At 47.9% G+C, this 23,308-nt stretch overlaps 1 protein-coding gene across 3 annotated transcripts in view; it reads right to left on the bottom strand.

Annotated features, from left to right (window-relative positions):
- Positions 1-23,308, bottom strand: part of ADAP2 (ArfGAP with dual PH domains 2) — a 43,503-nt gene that overhangs the window by 12,291 nt on the left and 7,904 nt on the right. For 2 of the 3 annotated variants that reach the window (XM_019423879.2, XM_019423883.2), the window contains exons 6-10: positions 13,318-13,464; positions 8,129-8,212; positions 4,816-4,878; positions 3,429-3,506; positions 2,549-2,777 (exon numbers count right to left, since the gene is read on the bottom strand). In XM_019423879.2, the coding sequence (XP_019279424.1) occupies positions 2,549-2,777; positions 3,429-3,506; positions 4,816-4,878; positions 8,129-8,212; positions 13,318-13,464 (601 nt within the window). Of the gene's footprint in view, positions 1-391; positions 1,323-2,548; positions 2,778-3,428; positions 3,507-4,815; positions 4,879-8,128; positions 8,213-13,317; positions 13,465-23,308 lie in introns of those variants that run through there. The other variant, XM_019423880.2, reaches the window with a different exon arrangement.

Raw genomic sequence — 23,308 nt, 5'->3', positions numbered from 1 at the left:
TTTGTTCTGTTTATTAATCTGGGTTTTAATTTCTTCTCAGATGTGCACAAAGATGGGACTTTCCCACGGACATTTTTGATTCATGTAGAAAAAACAGCGCTTTCGAAGAGTGAGAAGTGGATGGTCTCTTTAAAAGTTTCCCCCACTTCCAACTTTTAAGTTTGAACACTTTTGAATCTCTAGAAAGTTTGCACAAAAAGGACAATAGAGACTCATCTATACTTCACCTGGATTCATCAGCTACTAACATGTTGCACAGTAGCTCGCTTTCTCTAGCTCTTTCCCTGTATATATATTTCCTATCATATATATATATATATATATATATATATATATATATATATATATATACACACACACACACTATATATATATATATATGTATATATACACTATATATATATATGTCTATACTCTATATATACATGTACACATACACTTATTCTTTGCCAAACCATTTCAGAGACAGTTGTAGACTAAAAATTATTACACTTTACCCCTGAACACTTCAGCACGTATCCCTGAAGAACAAGAACAATCTACACAAATACAACATAATTATCAGTTTTACAACACTCTTGGCTAGTATACATCCATGTTCAAACTTCCCCAGTTACCTCCATTATGTCTTTTATAGCTGCTTTGTAAAAATCCAGGATCCAGGGGAGCCTGGCTGGCTCAGCCAGGAGAGTGTGCGACTCCCGACCTCGGGGTTGTAAGTTCGAACCCCACGTTGGGTGTAGAGATTACTTACAAATAAAAATCTTTAAAAAAATAAATCATAAAAATCCAGGATCCAGTCAAGAATCATGAATTGCATTTCCTTGCCTCCTTAGTCTTTTTAAATCTAGAACCCTTTCCTCACTACTTTATCTTTCATGATACTGACACTTTTGAAGAGTCCAGGCCAGCTGTTTCAGAGAATGTCTCTAATGTGAATTTGTCTGATTAGTTCCTCATGGTTAGATCCAGATTAAACTTTTTTTCTCTTTGAGCAAAAATGCCACTTGCATGACACGGTGGGTGGCTTTCCATTGCGGTGCCTTCATTTCAGATGTCCTGGGCCTTGAGGACATGTGCCAGAGCCCCAAGACCCCCAGGGCTGGGCAGTGGGAAGGCCTGGGGAGCCAACAGGTAAAGGCCAAAGCTTCAGTCTTGGCAGAGTTCATGGCCAGCGATGGCTGTTGCCTATGGGGCCCTCCAGCTGGGCAACCAAGGCCAAGGTGAGAACTTGTCCTTCCCACCACAAGCTCCGGGTGACCAGTGGCCAGCTCCTCAGCTAATGGGTCACCTGCGGCCGTGGCTGCCCTCTGTTGATGCAGCTGCCAGAGGAACAAGAACAGAGCTGAGCCGATAACCACGGCAATGCAGTCCTACCAGAGAGAAGGGACAGCGAGGGGACAGAGCACAATGACAGTGAACAAGAATGAAAAACCGACCAAAAGGGTGCGAGACAGAGGCGACACACACACCAGAGAAGGAGAGAAAAGCAGAGAGTGAGAGACACAGAAACTTCGAGACTCAGACACACAGGCCCATGGAGAAAAGGAAGCACCAGCTGATGCCCTTCACCAACAACTTCCAAGTCCGCTTCTTAGGCTCTTGGTTTTAAGATTTTGGAAAGTGAAGGGGCGCCCGGGTGGCTTAGCCGGTTAAGCGCCAGACTTTGGCTCAGGTCATGAACTCACAATCCGTGGGTTCGAGCCCCGCATCAGGCTCTGTGCTGACAGCTCAGAGCCTGGAGCCTGCTTCAGGTTCCGTGTCTCCCTTTCTCACTCTCTGCCCCTCCCCTGCTTGTGTGTGCTCTCTGCCTCTGTCTCTGTCTCCCTCTCAAAAATAAAAAATAAACATAAAAAAAAAAGATTTTGGAAAGTGAAAAGAGTGTGTGTTTTATACTGGTCAGATTCAAAGGGCACAAGGGTTTCTCCTAAGCGCTCGTGTGGGGTCACCCACTCACTCACTCTGTACTTTTCCAAACACAGAAGTTCTCCCTGGTGCCCCCAAACTAGGCCCTGGGCCAGAAGTTTCCTGCCCTAACTCAGAATGTCTTCCCGTTTTTCACAGAGCTGTCAGCCACAAAGAAACCTACTTCTAACACATCTGGGGTGAAGGGGAGGAGGAGAGAAGCAGACAGAAGGGAGGATCCAGAGAAAAGAAGGGTGCTAAAAATAGCCTTCCCTCTGTGGGTAGGGAGGAACCCAAGACTGGGGGAGGGGGCTGCCCAGTGGGTGTGACCTTAGCTAATAATAATAGGCCAGGGTTTTCTCAGGAGGAGAGGGACTGGGAGGGGTGGGGGAGGGTGGACAGAGAGAGAAGCTGCTGGTTCCTGGACACAGCGGTTCTGGGATAGGGCTCCCCACAGAGGAACTTTGCACAGACGGAGAGGGCTTTCTGATAATAATGTGCACTGTCTGTACTTTTCTTTGGCGGGAAGAGAAGAAAATGGGAAAAGCCATGACCTCGGCTTCAGGACTCACGGCTGAACCCCACGAGGCCCCTTTCTGCCTTTGGCCAAAAGGACCAACCCCAGGCCGTGCGTGTGTCTTACCGAGGAGGTTGAGGGGCGTCAGGGGGCGGGAGAGGACATCCTGAAAGCTCTCCAGCCATTCCCGCTGCTCCTTCTCGCTGGGGCAGGTGAAGACGAACCTCCGCTCAGGGGTGATGATGGTGAGGCCAGCTTTCCAGCGGTTCCCTCGGATACCCTTGGGCAGGTCTTCATATACATCATACCCCTGCTCGTTGCTCCCAAGAAAAACCTGGCCCTGTTCAAAGGCATCCTGGAAATAGAAGACGTGTGGTCATCAGAGGCCACACCTGGGGCAGAGGGACACCTGCAGCCCTGCCATCCCCCCAGCTCTATTTTAGAAAGAGGTGTTTTATGTGCATGGCAGAGGTCTCTGCTGGGGATTCTGTTTGGTGGGACCCAGAATGTGAAAGGGTAAAAAAAACATAAATCACACATGTGATCTGTTAAAATAATACTTGACATTTATGGGCACCTTATATGCCCCAAGATTTCAAGCGGTTTACCTTAAGTAACTCATATAATCCTCATGGCAACCTCTGAGGAAGAAACTGAGGCACAGAGATTTAAGTGCTCTGCCCAAGGCATACCACTAAGTGGCAGGGCTGAAAGTTCTAAAGCCCACAGTCCTAACCACTAGCCTCCTGGTGACAAGTGAGCACTGGAAACTGGAGGACGAGAAATGACCTATTTAGCTGCATTGGCAGCATTTAGGATACACGACTTCCAGTAAGGCGCGAGAGAATAGCTCCACGCCCGGGAGATGACTTGGAGGCAAGCAAAGGTGGAGGTGTGTCCCTTGCTAGGCTTCTCCAGCCCTGTAGCTTCCCCCACGGTCCCCAGCTAGTACTGACCCCTCCTCTGCTTGGGGGTGCATTGGAGAGGGGCCGGCAGTGGCTCTTACCAGTGGGTTCTTGTAATAGAGCAGCCTCCGCTCCTGGGGATCCAGGGCAAACCACCTTTTCTTGAAAGGTTCTCTCTGCTGCAAAAGAGGGAACCTCATACCAGGGTCAGCCGAGTGGGGGGAGCAAAGAGGTCAGAGAGCCGGCCTGGGCTACACCTCGGGAGCTGGCCAGTCCCCTCCCCCTCAGACACCCCAGGGCTCCTCCCTGAAGGCTCTGCCCACCCTCTCACCCCCTGCCAGCTGCGCCCCGTGACTCTGGGTGCTGCTGTGGGTAGGAAGAGGCGCCCTCCTCCTTCTCAGGTTGTGGACAAGAAGTCTCAGAAAAAGGAAGCTGGGGAAATCAGAAGTAGTCACTGCTCAGCAATGCTGAAAGCGCTGGCCTTGGCGGAATTGCAACCGAGGTCAGGGGAAAGAAAGCCCCCGGCAAGAATCACCGCGGACTGGCTGTGCCATTGGCTGGTGAAGGCAGAAAACACAATGTGCAACCCTTCCAGTCCTTGTTAAGCTGCCCAGGGGCTTTCTTTCACACTGATTGCCTAACCCCTTCCACCGCAGTCTTGACAACCATCTGGTCAACATAGTACACCTTTAAAAAATCAAAAATCATTGAGTTGCTGCTGCTTTGGGAGTTTGTTTTGTCTTGTTTTGTTTTGTTTTGTTTTAGGGGGGCTCCCTCTGCTTTCCCTTCTCCTCCTCCCTTCCCCCCTTCCTCCCCTTCCAACCACCAGGACCCTCACCAGCCAGACTCCTGGCTTGGAGCCTCACCCTTCTCAGCACCCAGGCGGGGGCTTAGATACCCTCACCACAGGCCTCCAAGGGAGGTCCAGGAGCGGCCAGGCTTCCCTTCCTTCACAGATGAGTGCAGATGAGCAACACTGGGGGTTGGGGCAGGTTCAGTGAAAGAGTAGGGGCTGAGTTGGAGGGAGGGTGTGTGTGCTGGGGAGGGGTGTGTCCCTGTGTGTGCAGAGGTGTGTTTTCTCAGACCAATCACAAGCCCCTGTCTCACTTGGACGGTCCCGGTAGGTCCCCACCACCAAGCACACAAGGGTTCTGGCAAGTGCAAAAGCTGTCCCCCAAAGAGCCCCTCTTCAGCTCTGCTCTCCCAGGAGTCGGCTCAATTAGATGGAGCCAAGGAGAAAGAAGCCGCCGGTGATGCTGATAAAGGAGGGGATGCCCACGGGTCGGGAGATGCACCAGCATGATGCTGGACCACATACCAGCTCACCAGTCTCCACTTGGTCTTTGGCCCCAAGAACTCACAAACACTGGGTTACTTCCCTTCCTCTTCCCACCCCCCTAGGTCCCCACTTTCCTACTTCCCAAATCCTGCCCTACTGCCTACTGGAACCAGGGCCCTGTGAGTCCCACAGAGAGTGGTGAAATGTACCTTTGGGCCCGTCTTTTCCATGAAGCCTTGTTTGAGGTAGTTCCTGGTGATGAGGGGCACGAGCTGGGGGAAGAGAGACATACACTGAACCCCTGACTCACATGCCAGGGGCTCAAGGCTCCCCAACAAAGGGGAAGTTTGGAATGGGGAAGGATGTGTGCTGGTGGTTCACGGGGCTATATTTGGAACGTGGGATGGGTGCAATATTAACATTTCACCAGAGGCAGACGACAGCATCTCTGTCATCAGATGTTTGCAGAGCTTACCGGCAGAGCCGAATCTTGGTTTAAGGACTTATCTAAGGATTCCTTCAGTATCCCCAAGAGGTAGACATTGGCGAGGCTCTGAGGAGACCCTCCTGGTGTCATCAGGGGGCATATTCTGAGGGTCTACTCTGTGTCAGGCTCTGGGTGCCCTTCTCAACCACCGAGTGAGGTGTTGTTGTTGTTTTTTTAATTTTTTAAATGTTTTATTTATTTTGAGAGACAGAGTACGAGCAGGGGAGGGACAGAGAGAGACACACACACAGAAGCAGGCTCCAGGCTCTAAGCTGTCAGCCCAGAGCCCGACGCGGGGCTCGAACTCATGAACCGCGAGATCATGACCTGAGCCGAAGTCGGAGGCTTAACCGACTAAGCCACCCAGGCGCCCCGCGAGGTGGATATTTTTATCTTCGCTGGACATCTGAACACACCAGGCCCCAGAGACGTGGTTGGGGATTTTCCCTGAGTCAGGCTGCTGGTAGGACAGAAAGCTGGGATTCACACCTAGGGCTGCCAGATGCTAGACAGACACTCGTGGTTCTCCCGCCATTTCACCATGACACTGAGCATAAACATGCCAGAGCCCTCTGGCCAGGCCCCCGGCCAAGACCTGGTCCTTACTGGGGATTCTGACGCAGGCCCACAGGAGATGGTAGCAGAGTAGGCAAGCAGAGAAAGTTCTGGACTAGGAGCAGGGGGACCTGGGATCTAGCTGCAGTTCTGACCTTGACAAGGTGTATGACCTTGGTAAGACCTTATCCCTCTCTGGGCCCATGTCCCCTGAGTAATAAGGAGACTGGATTGTGTGATCTCCAGGAGCCCTTCTGGCTTGCCAACCTATGCTCAGAGAGGTTTCCAGGAATTAACGCTGGCCCCCTATACCCTAGGGGGTCAAACTGGCAAGCCTAGAGCTTCCAATGACAGCCCAGGCTTCTGAGGGCAGAGGGGGTTCTCCAGAGCTCCAGAGCCCAGGACGGGACAAAGGGGAAGTAAAGTCTGGGAAGTCTGAAAGGAAGAAAATTGTGAAGAAAATAAACTCCCCTTTCCCTAAAATACATTATACAGGCCTTAGTTCCTTCATTTGGAAAAAAGAGTCCCAGGCTGCTTAATAGTCTGAACCTGAGCCAGGGCAAGGCTGGGCTAGGCCTAGGGAAACAACCAGAAGAAGGCAGATCACATGGATGGAGTGCTGCTTGCTGTACCTCAGAAGCCTTGGCTCACTCGATTCTCACAACAGCCCTGGAAAGTAGGTGCTGTCCCCATGGTGACAGAGGAGCAACCCGAGGCTCAGAGAGGTGAGGTGATGTGTCCCAGGTAACACATCAGCTTCTCTGACTTCAGAGGCCACACGTTTCTTAGTCTAGGACCACGTTCCACACTGGAACTCTCAGCTGTCTGACCTCTGCATCCCTAAGCTTGAGGCAGGTCCAGGCAGTTGTCCAGAACCTCACACATACCTGGGCACAGCAGGAGTTAAGGCAGCAGAGAGATGGGGGGGGGGGGGGGGGGGGCGGCGGAGATCAACAGTGCGTGAGGGGAGGCAAGAGGACATTGAGGAGTTGGCCAAAGACCAATTTCCTCTGCAGGGGTCAGCAAAGTTGGAGAGTCAGCCCAATGACTCAGGCTGAGAGTCTGCACTTTGTCCTCCAAGATCTCCAGTCAGCAGGCAGCACCCACAACGCCTTCCTCGCAGAGCGTGCATTCACCCATGCTGGGTGCTGACTCTGCAGACCCGGAAGGTCTTGACCCTTGGCTGGAATCGCTCCCAGGGAGTTGTGATCTCGGTGCATCACCAAGCCTGGAGTGGACACCCATTTCCAAAACTTAGCTCCCTGAAAACCGTAGAATTAAGGAGAATCTAAGCTTTCAAGGAGGGTCTAACAGTTTGGAATAAGAAAATACTGGGTTGGGGGGGGGGGGGCACCTGGGTGGCTAAGTTGGTCGTGCATCCGACTCTTGATTTCGGCTCAGGTCATGATCTCATTATTTGTGAGTTCGAGTCCCACATCAGGCTCTGTGCTGACAGCGCAGAGCCTGCTTGGGATTTTCTCTCTCTCCCTCTCTCTCTTTGTCTCTCTCCGTCTCTCTCTCCATCTCTCTCTCTCTCTCTCTCAAAAAAAAAAAAAAAAAGTTCCAGGATTAATATGGCATCTCCACCCCCATCACTTATAAAATCCTCTAAGAGCAGGGCCTAAAGCAGACACCAGCCCATAGCTTCCACCTCAGAGCTGGAAGGAACCCTGAAGATGACCCAGACCAACCACCGTCTTACAGATGTGGGAACTGATACTTGGAGAAGTGCCATAACCAGCAGCTGTCAAAGAGCGAGTTAGTGACAGGGCATCCTTGAGAACCCAAGCCTCCTGGCTCGAGGCAGCATCCTCTGCCCCACACACCTGAGAGATGCAGACAGATGCCCTACATGTCTGAGGACAACCAAAATGAAGTTCTCAGGGTCACCGTTACCTTGGCCACAGAAGGAAGACTGTTCCTGTCAGAACTGTAATGGAGAAGATCCCATCACCTTCTCGAGACCAGAACACAAAAGGGCAAAGGGAGGACACTCGAATGGGAAGAGCACCTTTGGGTATTCACTTGACCTTCTTGGGACCCAGTTTCTCACCAATAAAATGGGAATGATTACCCCATCTGACTGGCTGCTACAAGGGATTACTGGATACGAGGGAATACAAGATAAAAGGTGCTGAAAAGCACTTTGAAAGCAGCACATTAAGGATATTTGCACATTTCAGTGGGAGGAGGGGTCAGAAAGAGATGCCCCAATCCCAAGCCCCTTGACACTAGGGACAGTGGCTATGCATCCCTAAGAGAGAGTCTCACCTGCATTTTGGAGGCTGCCTTGCCATGTGTGAGGCCATAACCCCCTGAAGAAAGGGTCTTTGGTTTCCCTCTGAGGTATCCACCCCCAAATCTCGAGGTCCTGTCCACAAACAAAGCTAGTCTAGCCTCTGAGTATTTTGGGGGTCAGCAGACAAGGAAAAGAGGTGGCAGGGAAGAGACTCAGAGGCTGGGGTCCACATTTAGCTCACCTCAGACTCTGGGAGCTCAGGAAAGGCCGTTTTTAGATACTGCAGACGGGCTGCACGGAGGGCATTGAACCAGTCCACTATCTCCTGCGGAGAAAAATGAGGACATCAGCCTGTGAGATGGAGTGGGGGAGGGGGGCTGAGTCCGCTGGCAGGAAGCTGGCTGGGTCTTCAGGTTCAGCACATGCACACACCCCTCAGTTCTGCTCAGCGGCCAGTGTGCTGATCACAGAGCCCAGGCGCTCCCCGCCCCCCAGCAGGTGGGAACCCTCGGACTTGGAGACATCCAGAGCCCGGGGGAGGAGGAAGGTGAACTGCACTAGAGTTCAGCATTGGCTTAATATGCATAAGAATCACCTGAGGGTCTCTTTAAAGTGCAGATTTGGATCCAGTGGGTTTGGGGGGGGGGGGGGAGGGGGCCTGAGATCCTGCATTCCTAACAAGCTTTCTGGTGATGTCATGCTGGCCAGTGGGACGCAATTGGAGGAGCAAGTGTCCTCAGATGTCGATCGGCTCCCAAGTGGGGGCAGGTGCACCTGGGGATTCTCCTCCGGTAGCAATGCTCATCACCTGGGGTGTAACTTGGGCCCAAGCCGGCTTGGACTTGTATCACACTGGGGGAATGCATCCTCGAGTGTGAGCCACCATCGTCGCTCACCTGGTGAACCACCTGTCTAGCAGGCTCTGCCTTGGCTTTGCTGCTTTGCAGTGGGTCCCCCCCCCCCCCCCCACAACAGCCAGAGTGATTTTTTTTTTTTTTTCAGAGCAATTTTCTCATTGACAATGCAACCGTGTCTAGCTTAGAGCCCTCTCTGCCACCCTCAGGAGAAAAATCTAAGTATGACTACTTTGCCCTCTGAGCTCTCTCTATACAAAACCATTTGCAACCCTCCCAATCATGTTGTTCGTCCTCCTCGCACATTCTGCCCGGCCCACCCCTCCTCCCTCCCCCCACACAGAGCTTCTACTCATCCCCAAGTTTAGTTTAGTTGTTGTAATGGGTTTCTGCCCAGTCCAAGCCCTGCTTCTGTGAGAACCACCCCACCCATTCTCACCCACTCACCACTCACCCACAATTGCAGCCACATTTGCAGCTAAGAGCCTTCCCTTCTTGGCCACAGCAACTGGGCCAGGGCTGGGCCAATGTAGAGGCTAAATTGGGCTTACCAGGTTCCTTCTCCCAAGAATTTGGAATGGGGGAGCCGAAAGATTGTTCAAATAGCTGCAGTGCTACACCTTGATGTAATACGGTGATTGAGAAATTCATTTGACTATGGTTTCCCAGGAATGCAACATAATTACCATTTCTCTCTTGCCAGCCAAGCACACTGGCCTAGTATTCCAGCGTTCAGAGCTCTCTTGGCCTGGGAATTAATAAACTTCTCAGCTCCCAGACACCAAAGGAATGGAGCCATTCCAGAAAAGACTCACCCAGACCTTCACTTTGGTCACTAACTGGAGACCATGGGGCCAAATCCAACCTGCATACGTGTTTGGTTCCTGAAGTTATGTTTGTTTCAATCCTCTATACAGGTTTTCCTGCTTTATAGCCTTCTAGCCATCTTCACTTTTTTTTTTTTAAGTTTATTTGTTTATTTTGAGACAAAGAGTGAGTGTGCGAGCAGGGGAGGGGCCGCGAGAGAGGGGGAGAGAGAGAGAGAATCCCAAGCAGGCTCCATGCTGTCAGCACAGAGCCTGACGAGGGGCTCCATCTCACAAACCATGAAATCACGACCTGAGCTGAAATCAAGACTTGGATGCTTAATGGACTGAGCCACCCAGGTGCCCCATCCACTTCACTTTTCAACTACCTACCTGGCTCCTGCAGGCATGAGTTTGCAGCTTCTATTTATGCCTCTCTAACAGAGAGGCTGGGCCACTGAAGGGAAGAGAATGGCCAGACCCAAGCTGTCAGATGCTCTACCACTGGGCAAATGGGAGGGGCCAGAAACTGTAAGTATCAGAGACCTTGGGCACCTCAGCAAAAGCCCTCGTATAGTGATTGGCACAGAGGGGTGGCCCCTGGCATCCATTGTGGACGTAGGGCAACAGCAGAGAGCCCACCATGGACCAAGAACCAGGGCTCTCCTCCACGTCTCCCAGTCCCAAGATTCTGGTAAAACCAAGGGAGGAAGTCAAGAAAGGGGGTTGATATTAGATTTCTTGCCACTTTGGGGAATGGGGGTCCTTGAATTTAAATGTTTATTATTTATTTTTATTTTTGAGCGAGAGAGAGTGCAAGCAGGGAAGGGGTAGAGGCCAAGGGGGAGACAGAGGATCAGAGGCCAGCCCCATGCTGTCAGCACAGAGCCCAGTGAGGCGCTGGAACTCATGAACTGGGAGATCATGACCTGAGCTAAAGTAGGACACTCGGGGTGCCTGGGTGGCTCGGTCGGTTAAGCGTCCGACTTGGGCTCAGGTCATGATCTCACAGCCCGTGAGTTCGAGCCCCGCGTCAGGCTCTGTGCTGACCGCTCAGAGCCTGCAGCCTGTTTCAGATTCTGTGTCTCCCTCTCTCTCTGCCCCTCCCCTGTTCATGCTCTGTCTCTCTCTGTCTCAAAAATAAATAAACGTTTAAAAAAATAATAAAAATAAAAAAATAAAGTAGGACACTCAACCAACTGAACCAGCCAGGTGCCCCTGGGGGTCCTTGAATTTAGAGAAATAAATAAGTACTATGTTTGGGGCGCCTGGGTGGCTCAGTCGGTTAAGTGTCCGACTTCGGCTCAGGTCATGATCTCATAGTCCGTGAGTTCGAGCCCCGCGTCGGGCTCTGTGCTGACCGCTCAGAGCCTGCAGCCTGTTTCTGATTCTGTGTCTCCCTCTCTCTCTGCCCCTCCCCTCTTCATGCTCTGTCTCTCTCTGTCTCAAAAATAAATTTTAAAAGTTAATAAAAAAAAAATTAAAAAAAAATAAGTACTATGTTTACTTGCACCTCAGGTGTCATAGAACAATGTGCTCCTGTTAAGAGGGCTCACTGCTCTCTCTGGCTCTCTCTCTCTCTCTTTCACACACATACCACAGTTCCTGACTCTAATCTCTCAGGAGGCCCAGCCAGATTTGTTGCCCTTAAAATAAACACCCTTGTATATTTCCCATTCATGCTCCCTTTAAGCTGATTTGAGTGTCCTCTTTTTCAACATATTCACATAATTTTTAAATAGAAACTCTTTCCTCTGGAATGCCTTTTGACTGCCCCGCCCCCAAGACTAGGCCACTTATGTGCTTCCTGTGTGACCGCAGCATGACTGACAGCCCATCAACACGGTATCAGCAGGTGCCTCTTTCCTCATCTGACTCCCTCCCCAGACTGAGATCCTTGAGGCCTGCCCACGGCTCTGCCCTGTTCACTACCACACTCTCTAAACCTACAGCAGTGCTTTGTATACTGCAAAGACCCAATAAGCATTCAAGGAAAGAGTGAATTCATGAATGAATAAGTGACAGAGATGTGAAATTGCCCGTAAGATTCTTAACCTTTTACAACTGTTACCATCATGTGCCAATAAATCATTAGCAGCGGTTAATGTTTGAAATGCATTTCACCGTACTGAAATGCTTTCACATTCATGGTTCATGGTCACTCAACCCTCAAAACCCCTCGGGGAGGCGGGTGTTCTGATCTATAAACGCAGATGGAGGAGGGGAAGGGATGTGCCCCAGTAACACAGCCCAGAGCGGAGGACCCAGGGCTCCAGTTTCTGATTCCGAACCCCCGTTCCTCACACTACGCCACTGGGAACTCTGCCCAAAGCGTGAAGACAGCGTCCCAGTGCTAGTGCCGCTTGGGAAGATCTAGCCCCTGGGTCAGGTTTCTGGCTCCTGCTGCCAAGGAGTCTCCTTCCAGCAGGGCCACGTAGAGTGGTAAAATGGACTGCGGGACCCAAGAACCATAGTCTGGGTTAATGTGCCCATGCCTCAGGGACATAGGGTTAAAACATTTCCAGGATTGTTTTGAGGATTAAGAAATGATGTATTGCACGGGGTGCCTGGGTGGCTCAGTCGGTTGGGCGTCCGACTTCAGCTCAGGTCATGATCTCAGGGTTCGTGAGTTCGAGCCCCGCGTCGGGCTCTGTGCTGACAGCTCAGAGAGCCTGGAGTCTGCTTCAGATTCTGTGTCTCTCTGTCCCTCCCCCACTCATGCTTGCTCGCTCTCTCTCTCTCTCTCTCTCCCTCTCTCAAAAACAAATAAACATTTAAAAATTTTTAAAAAAGAAAGAAAAAAATGCTGTATTGTGGGGGTGCCTGCCTGGTTCAGGCAGTACAGCATGTGACTCTTGATCTCGGGGTTGTGAGTTCAAGCTTCACGTTGGGTGTGGAGGCTACTTAAGAAAAAAAAAAAATGAAGACATAAATGATGTATAGTGATAACCGAGAACAGTGCCTGGCACAGAATTAACAGGTACTCACAAAATGTCAGACCTCACCTTTACCCCCACCTCCACTTAGCACATGACTCCCAAGTCACATGACTCTGCTCATTGTGACCCGGCTTATCCTCTTGGACCTGTACTATTGACTTGCTCTTCTCTGATAGAAGCCGATTTTTTAAAAATGTTGATTTATCTTGAGAGAGAGAGGGAGAGAGAATCCCAGGGCAGGGGTGGATCCCACGAACTGTGAGATCATGACCTGAGCTGAAGTCAAGGCTCAGCTGCTTAACTGACTGAGCCACCCGGGCGCCCCTGCTTTCTTAAACTTTAATGTGTTTAAGGATCACCTAGAGAGCCTGTTAAAATGCAATTTCTAATTTAGTAGGTTCAGGTGGGCCTGAGACTCCGGTCTAACAAGCTCCCAGGTGATGCTAATGCTGTTAGTACAGGATCACAGGACCACCTGCTGAGAAGCAAGGCCTCTGCATTCACTGCCACCTGGTCTTCCATCCACTCCTGCTGTGTTCAGACTCCCTGCCTTATCTGGATTGGCCGTCCCTGGGCATAGTCCCTCCTACCAACTGGACTCCCCTGAATGGCTGTGTACTGTCCAGACATACCCACGGTACCTGTCGGGTGTCTCTCCCTAATCTTGCTCTGCCTTCCTCACACAGCCATCTCAGACCGGAAGGTGACAACAGACGAAGGCCAACTGGGGCAGCAAATCTCAAGAGCAGCTGAACAAGGGAGCTGCGGGGAGGGCCTGCAGAGTCCTGGGGTGCAGGCGGGAGGCTGGGGTAGCCACACGGCTCGGCTCACCTTCCCACTTTCGTGGTACACGAACAGGTTCCTGATGTGGCCCTCTCTCCTGTAGGTGATCTGCAGCCCGTGGGGGTTCCCTATCTTCTCTGTTTCAAAGGTGGCATTCAAGTCTCTGATGCTGATGACAGCTTTGGGGCCTTTACCCTGAAAGAGAGGAAGCAGGTGACATCTCACCACCTTCACCAAGGCCTTAATGCCAACAGATAACCAATCTGTAACTTTTCAGGGCTTCTAAATGTTCTTGCTCTAATATCAAGATGCACAGAGGTTCTACTGCTCCCTGCATTTAGGTCATCCCACCATTCCTACTCAATCAGATTGGCTTCGCCGAGCTGGAAAGGGGCTTAGACAGACCTAAACTTAGGACTTGTCAAACTTTTTAGCCACAGATTTTTTTCTGAAGCAGTTCCTCTATAGAAGCCAAACCAATAAAACAGATATACAGATGAAGGCAGGTGTGGGGCCTTGGGGCACTCCCTCCCATGCTCCACTCTGTTGGCAGGGGTCTGGAACACAGGTTAAGCACTAACTGATACTAAGCAAGGAAAGGAAAAGAATACTTTCGTTTGTAACTGATGAGAGAGGAAAATGACACAGGGGCGCCTAGGGTGGCTCAGTCGGTTAAGCACCCGACTTCGGCTCAGCTCATGATCTGGCAGTTCATGACTTCAAGTCCCGCGTCAGACTCTGTGCTGACAGTGTGGAGCCTGGAGCCTGCTTCAGATTCTATGTCTCCCTTTCTCTCTGCCCCTCCCCTGCTTGCAATCTGTCTCTCTCGCGCGTGAAAACAAACATTTAACAAAAGAAAAAAGAAAATGATACAAACCCTCTAGACCTGTGCCAGCCATTAACCACATGTGACTATTTAAATTAAGATTAAATAAAAATAAAACTTCAGTTCCTTATGCCTAGTCATTTCAAGTGCTCAAGTAGCCACGTGTGGCTAGCGGCTAGGGTATTGGACGGGGCAGACATAGGACATTTCCATCACTGAACAATGTTCTGTTGGATAATCTTCTCTAGAGGGAAATTTGGTCATATTTATTAAAAGGTTCAGTATTTTGCCTTGAGTCACAGCTTCACATCTAAGAATCTATCCCAAGGTAGTAATTGCATCACAATGCAAACATGTGTCTCAAAAGATGTTTGCTGCTGTGTTTTTTAGAATAGTAATAACGGTGGTGGCAGTAGAAGAAGAAGAAGAAAACCTGTTATTTAAATATACATGAGGGATGGGGGGCCTGGGTGGCTCGGTCGGTTCAGCGTCCGACTTTGGCTCAGGTCATGATCTCCCAGTCTGTGGGTTCGAGCCCCGCGTCGGGCTCTGGGCTGATGGCTCAGAGCCTGGAGGCTGCTTCTGATTCTGTGTCTCCCCCTCTCTCTCCCCCTCCCGTCCTCATGCTCTGTCTCTCTCTGCCTCTCAAAAATAAATAAATGTCAAAAGAATTTAAATATACATGAGGGATAATGGGTTAAATAAATAAATCATGGTACATTCATACAGTGAAATACCACCGAATTTTTATAGGATAATTTAGATCAATATTACTTATATGAAGAAACATCCATGATATCCATGGGTGAGAAACACCAAGTCCCAGAAAACAGGATGTATAGTAGGAACCTACTAATATAAGAAATTATACACACATACACACAAAAGTATATATACATTCTATATATATATATATATATATATATATATATATAAATTTGAACATGCATAAAAATACAGACATGTTTACACCAACACTCTTTTTTTTTTTTTTAACGTTTATTTATTTTTGAGACAGAGAGAGACAGAGCATGAATGGGGGAGGGTCAGAGAGAGAGGGAGACACAGAATCGGAAGCAGGCTCCAGGCTCTGGGCCATCATCAGCCCAGACCCCGACGCGGGGCTCGAACTCACGGACCGTGAGATCGTGACCTGAGCTGAAGTCAGACGCTTAACCGACTGAGCCACCCAGGCGCCCCTACACCAACACTCTTAACAATGGTTTTCTTAAAAGACTATTGGAAGACTTTCCTTTTTTTTTTTTTTAAAGCTTATTTATTTTGAGAGAGACAGAGACAGTATCAAATTGGGAAGGGGCAGAGAGAGAGGGTGAGAAAGAGAATCCCAAGCAGGCTCTGCACTGGCTAGCACAGAGCCTAATGTGGGGCTCGAACTAACAAAGCCGTGAGACCATGACCTGAGCCAAAACCAAGAGTCAGATGCTTAACCAACTGAGCCACCCAGGCACCCCTGGAAGATTTTTTTTTTTTTTTAATATTTACTACTTGAAATACTAAAAACACAAAAAAGAGTATCTAATTTTGTGAATATTCTTCCCTTTTCTAAAAGAAATATGATATTATGAATAAAGGCAAAAATCCCTTTCACCACTATTCACTCTATCCCATTCTCCTGTATTCCCCCCAGGCAATCACTGTCATGAGCCTGATGTTTATTCTTCTAGCTCACTTTTTATTTTTATTTATTTTGTAATTTTTTAATGTTTATTTATTTTTGAGGGAGAGAGAGAGAGAGAGAGAGAGAGAGCAAGTGGGGGAGGGGCAGAGAGAGAGGGAGCCACAGAATCCAAAGCAGGCTCCAGGCTCTGAGCTGTCAGCACAAAGCCTGATGCAGGGCTTGAACTTATGCTATGAGATCATGATGACCTGGGCTGAAGTCAGACTCAACTGACTGAGTCACCCAGGTGCCACTAGCTATGCTTTTTACACTTTTACACACATCTACATATCTGTGAACATTACATAGTATTGTTTTCTGTGGTTTTAAGGTACATAAATGGTATCATACTATATGTATCATTCTAGGTCTTGCTTTAGTCACTCAACATTATATTTTTGAGTTCTATTCATGTTGAGATATACCCACCTAGTTTGCTCTTGTGAATGACCACACCAAGAGTTACCAGTCTATTTTCCTGTTCACAGATATTATTTCTGATTTTTTGCAATCATTAGTGATGTTGCAGTCAGCTTGCGTCCCTGGCACACATATGTGAGAGTTTCTCTAGGTCGCAGTATATATTTAGGAACGGAACTGTAGATCACAAGTGCATACATCTTTGACCTACTGGAAACTGCCAAATTATCCTGCTCACCGGCTCTCCACAGTGGTTGTACCAATATTTACTTCAATATAGAATCCGGAATAATAGAAATGAATAACACACTCAATAACAGAGGAGTGCTCCTTTCCCTATATCCCCACCAACATTTGACTGGCAGATTTAAATTTTTTGCCAATATGATGGATATGAAATTGGATATCATTGCTAATTTTCATTTAATCAACTACACTGGGGTAGAATTTATAAATAATAAATGGCACTCATTTTAAGAATACAGCTTGATTTTTGACAAATGGATATACCCACATTAGCACCACCACAGTCAAATATAGAACATCATTATCACCCTAAGACTTCCCGCATCTCCCTTGGCAGTCAATTCCCACCCTACCTCAACCCCAGGCAATCACATACCCCTTTCTATCGACACAAAGTGATTTCACCTGTTCCACAACTTCTTATAATGAAATTATATAGTGCACACCCTTGCATAAGGTTTCTTTTGCTCAGAATAATTTATCTTAGATTCATCTACATTGTTGCATTTGTCCACAGTTTGTCTCTTCTTATTGCCCAGTGATATTCAGTCTATGGATATATTATAATTTGTTCATTCAGCTGTGGATGGACATTTGGGTTCGTTCCACGTTTTGGTGATTTTTTTAATGCATAAAGCATCTACGAATATTTGCGTACAAATATTTTTTACGGACGTATGTTTTTGTTCCTCTTCATTGAATACCTAGGAGTGGAATGGGTGGGTTATATGCTTATGTGTGTATCTACCTTCATTAAAAATTGCCAAATGGGGGCATCTGGGTGGCTCAGTCGGTTAAACATCCGACTTCGGTTCAGGTCATGATCTTGTGGTTTGTGGGTTCGAGCCCCACGTCGGGCTCTGTGCTGACCGCTCAGAGCCTGGAGCCTGCTTCGGATTCTGTGTCTCCTTCTCTCTCTGTCCCTCCCCCACTTGTGCTCTGTCTGTCTCAAAAATAAATAAACCTTACCAAAAAAAACCCACAAAAAAACTGCCAAATGGTTTTCCCAAGTGGCTGTATCATTTCACAGTCCCACCAGGAGTGTATGGGAGTTCTGGTTCCTCCACATCCTTTCCAGGGCATGGGGTGGTCAGCCCTTTTAACGCCAGCCATTCTGGTGAGTGTGTAGTATATCTTATTATGGCTTTAACTTGCATTTCCCTGACTGCCAGAGAGATTGAGCATCTCTTATATTGATCATTTTGGCTTCCTTTTCTGTGAACTGCCAGTCTATTTTCTTTACCTATTTTTCCAATGGGTTCTCCTTTTCTTTTTGCTTTGTAGGTTTTTTATCATTATTATCATTTTTTAACGTTTATTTTTGAGAGAGAAAGAGAATGAGTGGGGGAGGGGCAGAGAGAGAGGGAGCCACAGAATCTGAAGCAGGCACCAGGCTCTGAGCTGTCAGCACAGCTCAACCCCACAAACACGGGGCTCAAACCCACAAACCGCGAGATCATGACCTGAGCCGAAGTTGGACGCTCATCCAACTGAGCCACCTGGGCACCCCAACTTTGTACAGTTTTTTTTTTTAATGTGTCCTGGGTATTACTATTTTATTATGTTGAGTTTCACTTTCTTTATATTTATTCTTTTGTATTACCCAAAATTTTTACATAAAAATGAATTACCTCTACAATTTAAAAACTTTCCCTCTGGGAGTGCCTAGATAGTTCACTCGGTTAAACTTCCCACTCTTGATATTGGCTCAGGTCGTGATCTCACGGTTATGAGATCAAGCCCCACATCGGGCTCTGCTCTGAGCGTGGAGCCTGCTTGGAATTCTCTGTCTCCCTCTCTCTCTGCCCCTCCCTTGCTCGCATAATAAATAAATAAATAAATAAACAAACAAACAAACCTTAAACAATTTCCCTTTGGGGAAAGAAATAAAGAACAAAAGCAACTCATTCTGTTTTTAGACAGTTTTAGACTGAACTGGCTGAGGACTGGGAAACAGACCGTCTTTTGCTAGCCAGGGATGAGTCCCTCCTCGAGGCCAAATCACAGCAGCTGCTCCTAACTCTGCAGCTGCCTCTCCTCCTCGTGCCTTTTGCACCTACAACTTTTTTCAGTGCTTTACGTTGAAGACTGAGAAGAAATCCCTGACTCTCACTTGGAGAGTTAATACTCTTCACCTGCCCCACCATGTTTCACTTGGCCCCAGGCTGCAGTCACACTGGAGACCTGCTGGCATTGCTCTGGTCCATCTAGAAGAGCAATAGGGGCAGTTTTTTTTTTGTTTTTTTTTTTTAATAAAAAGGCCTACATACAGGAAATGGAGTCAGGTCATGGCTACAGTGCTCAGAGCTTGTCCTTTTCTGCCCTTGTTGGCCACTCCTTCACATTCTTTGCTGGAAATGTCTCTTCCTTCTGCCCTCTAAATATTGGAGTGTCTCAGGGCTCGGTGTGGTAAATAATCTCCAAAGATGGTCCTTACCAATTCTTTCCCTCCCAGTACGCACGCGCCATTATACCCAGAAAGAGGGGGAGTCTATATCCCCTTCCCTTGCATCAGTGCTGGCTGCTCAAGGTGCTTTGATTGACACAAGTTATTTCCTGACCTAGCGTTTAAGAGGCCAAGCAGCACCCACCTGTGCTTGGGGGAGGCCAGCTGCCATGTTGCAGGGAAGCTCAAGCCAGCCTCCTGAACGCGGAACCAGCACATGGAGAGACAGAGGCTACCTGCAGCCATGGCACCAGACACATGAGCAAAGGCTTCCTGGGCCTTCTCACCCAGCGGTGCAGCAGGGTGAGTGAGCCGGCGGATGCACACATGGAGCACACCGCAGCAGCCAAGGCCTCCCCAATTCCCGACCCACAGGACTGAGAGAAATAATAACCTGATGTTTTAAGACACTGAGTTTTTGGTGGCTTGTCATTCAGCAACAAGTACTAAACTACTCGGTTGTAGGATTTCTGCTCTCGCTCCTTTCCAGTGGTGACAACCCCCCCACCCCCCAAGAACATGGTTCTTGCAAAGAACCTCCTCCACCCATCCCCGGAAGAGAAGAGGGAGCGCAAGAAGAAGCCCCCTGGTGCAGAGCCCCAGCTCCCACTTCATGGACGTGCCGTGCCCAGGATGCTACAAAATCACCACTGTCTTTAGCCGTGGACAAACGGTGGTGTGGGTTGGCCGCCCCACTGCCCACCTACAGGACGACAAGCAAGACTTACAGGAGGGTGCTCCCCCTACAGAAGCAGCACTAAAGCCCCCTGAATTAAGATGAGTGGGAAACTATCCCAGTAAACACATTTTTTTTCTTTTTGGATAGGAAACCAAAACAAAACCAAAAAACTTCAGTCCTTGGACTTCTTTTCTCATCTCCCCACACTCCCTACCCAGGTGATCCCAGCCAGTCCCATTGTTAAACCAGTCTCAGTGCTGGGGCGCCAGGGTGGCTCAGTCGGTTAAGTGTCTGACTCTTGGTTTCAGCTCGCGTCATGATCTCCCAGTTCGTGAGTTCAAGCCCTGCATCCAGCTCTGTGCTGACAGTGTGAAGCCTGTTTAGGATTCTCTCTCCCTCTCTCTCTGCTTCTCTTTCCCTTTCTCACTCAAAAATAAATAAATAAACATTAAAAACAACAACAACAACACAGTCTCAGTGCTGAGGACTCCAGCTCCAGACCCTCCCCAAACTTCCAGACTCACATATCCAACTTCCTTCTCAATGTTTCCCCCTAGATGACTAATAAGCATCCCAAACCAAAAAAGCCTCCTGATCATCCCTTCAGGGAGCCAAGTCTTTGCCATCTCAGCAAATGGAAACTCTGTCCTTCTAGTTCTGTAGGGCAAAAAGCTGGGAACTACCCTGGATTCTCCTTACTTTCACACCTCACAGCCAATCAATCCGTAAATCCTGTTGGTTCTACTTCCAAAATCAGACCACCTCTGACCACCTCCTTCACCATCGGCCTGGTCTAATCCACCATTATTCCTCATCTGATTTTTTTTAATTTATTTATTTTTATTTTCTTTAAGTAAACTCTGTGCCTAATGTGGGGCTCGAACTCACGACCCTGAGTTGACCCTACCAACTGAGCCAGGCGCCCTGATTCCTCGCTTGATTATTGCAATAGCTTCCTAACTGCTTTCTCTCCTTCTACTCTTGCCCCCTCCCTGCCCCACCCTGAACCCAACAGTAGCCAGAGTGCTCCTTTAAAAAGTTTAAGTCTGAAAAATAGGCCTACCCTATGACCCAGCAGTAGCACTGCTAGGAATTTACCCAAGGGATACAGGAGTACTGATGCATAGGGGCACTTGTACCCCAATGTTTATAGCAACACTCTCAACAATAGCCAAATTATGGAAAGAGCCTAAATGTCCATCAACTGATGAATGGATAAAGAAATTGTGGTTTATATACACAATGGAGTACTACGTGGCAATGAGAAAGAATGAAATATGGCCCTTTGTAGCAACGTGGATGGAACTGGAGAGTGTGATGCTAAGTGAAATAAGCCATACAGAGAAAGACAGATACCATATGTTTTCACTCTTATGTGGATCCTGAGAAACTTAACAGAAACCCATGGGGGAGGGGAAGAAAAAAAAAAAGAGGTTAGAATGGGAGAGAGCCAAAGCATAAGAGACTCTTAAAAACTGAAAACTAACTGAGGGTTGATGGGGGATGGGTGATGGGTATTGAGGAGGGCACCTTTTGGAATGAGCACTGGGTGTTGTATGAAAACCAATTTGACAATAAATTTCATATGTTGAAAAAAAAAAAAGAACCAAAAAAAAAAAAGTTTAAGTCTGGGCACCTGGCTGGCTCACTCGGTAAGAGCATGTGACTCTTGATCTTGGAGTTGTGGGTTTGAGCCCCTCATTGAGTGTAGAGATTATTTAAAAATAAAATTTTGGCAGGGGTGGGGGGTATGGAGGGGCCTCAGTGGTTCAGTCAGTTAAGCGTCCTTCTTCAGCCTAGGTCATGATCTCACTGTCCAGATCTGAGCCCCGCATCAGGCTCTGTGCTGACAGCTCAGAGCCTGAAGACTGTTTCAGAGTCTGCGTCTCCCTCTCTCTCTGCCCCTCCCCCACTAGTGTTTTTTCTCTCTCTCTCTGTCTTAAAAATAAACATTTTTGGGAGGGGGGATGGGCTAAATTGGTAAGAGGCATTAAGGAATCTACTCCTGAAATCATTGTTGCACTATATGCTAACTTGGATGTAAATTAAAAAAAAATAATAATAATACATAAATAAATATTTAAAAAATAAAATGAATAAATGAAATGAAAAAGAAACTGTCCCCACAAAATGTTCATCCATCACAAGACTTTCATTCCCAAAAGGTAAAAAGTCTAAATCAAATTATATCACTTCTCTGCTCAAAACCTTCCTGTGGCTTCTCATCTCAGAGTAGAATCCAAAAAGCCTAACTTTTTTTGTAAATCATCTATCCAATATAGACCTCTATCTAGAATAAGGAACTATAAAAACTCAATAACAAAAAGCCACATAAGATAATTAAACTATAGGAAAAGGCAGTGAACGGACATTTCTACAAAGATGATGTACACATGGCCAATAAGCCCATGAAAAGACACCCAACATCATTAGCCACCAAGGAAATGTAAATCAAAATCACAATCAGATACTGCCTCAGACCCACCAAGGTGGCTACAGCAGAAAATCAGATAACAGCAGAGCAACTGGAACCTTCACACATTGCTGGTGGGAACATATGATGGTGCAGCGACTTTGGAAAGCAGTGTGGCAGTTCCTTTAAATATTAAGTACAGAGTTACCATATGACCCAGGTATGTTCCATTTCTAGGTATAGACCCAGGAAAAATGGAAACAGATATCTACATGAAAACTTGTATACCTACGTTTATTAGCAGCACTATTCACACTTGCCCAAAAAGGGAAAACGCAAATGTCCATCAACTAAGTGAACAGGTGAAATAAACATCCATACAGTGGGCCAGCACTTGGCAATAAAAAGAAACAAAGTACTAATTCATGCTACAACATGAATGAACCTTAAAACTATATGCTAAATGGCGCCTAGGTGGCTCAGTCGGTGAAGGCTCCGACCCTTGACTTTGGCTCAGGTCATGATCTCACAGTTTGTGGGTTTGAGCTCCGCGTAGGGCTCTGCATCGAAGGTGAGGAGCCTGCTTGGGATTCCTTCTGCATCTCTCTGCCCCCTCCCCTGCTCTCTCTCTCTCTCTTTCTCTCTCAAAATAAATAAACTTAAAGAAAAACATACGCTAAATGAAAGAGGTCTGTTACCAAAGACCACATATTCCACGTGTATGAAGGATCCGAAATAGGCAAATCTAGAGAGACAGAAAGTAGAGCAGTGGCCACCTGGGGCTGGGGGTCGAGTGGATAGAGGATTACAGCCAACGGGTTTGGGATTTCTTTTGGGGGTTATGAAAATGTTCTAGAATTGATTGTGGTGACAGTTGTACAACTGTGAATATACTAAAAGCCATTAATTGTATGCTTTAAATGGGCAAATTGCATAGTATGTGAATTTACATATATTTTTTTAATTCTTTATTTATTTTTGAAAGAGAGAGAAAGAGAGAGGGAGTGTAGAAGCAGGAGAGGGGCAGAGAGAGAGAGGAGAACAGAAGATCCCAAGCAGGCTCCATGCTGACACAGCGCAGAGCCCGACGTGGGGCTCGAATTCAGGAGCCGTGAGACCATGACCCGAGCTGAAGTTGGGCGCTTAACCGACTGAGCCACCCAGGCGCCCAGTGAATTTATGTCTTGATAAAGCTGTTTCAATAAAAAACAAAAACAGAAAACAATCTCGAGTCTTACTAGGCCCTACAAGGTCCTCACCTGCATGGGTTCACCTCTTTCCATCCTTTTCTTTGCTCCCCCTGCACATTCCACTTTGGTTTCCTTGATGCC

This window comes from Panthera pardus, unplaced genomic scaffold (genome assembly GCF_024362965.1).
Source record: "Panthera pardus isolate Hobbes unplaced genomic scaffold, ASM2436296v1 HiC_scaffold_3, whole genome shotgun sequence".
NCBI lineage: Eukaryota > Metazoa > Chordata > Mammalia > Carnivora > Felidae > Panthera > Panthera pardus.
This window is presented reverse-complemented; position numbering and strand designations above follow the sequence as displayed.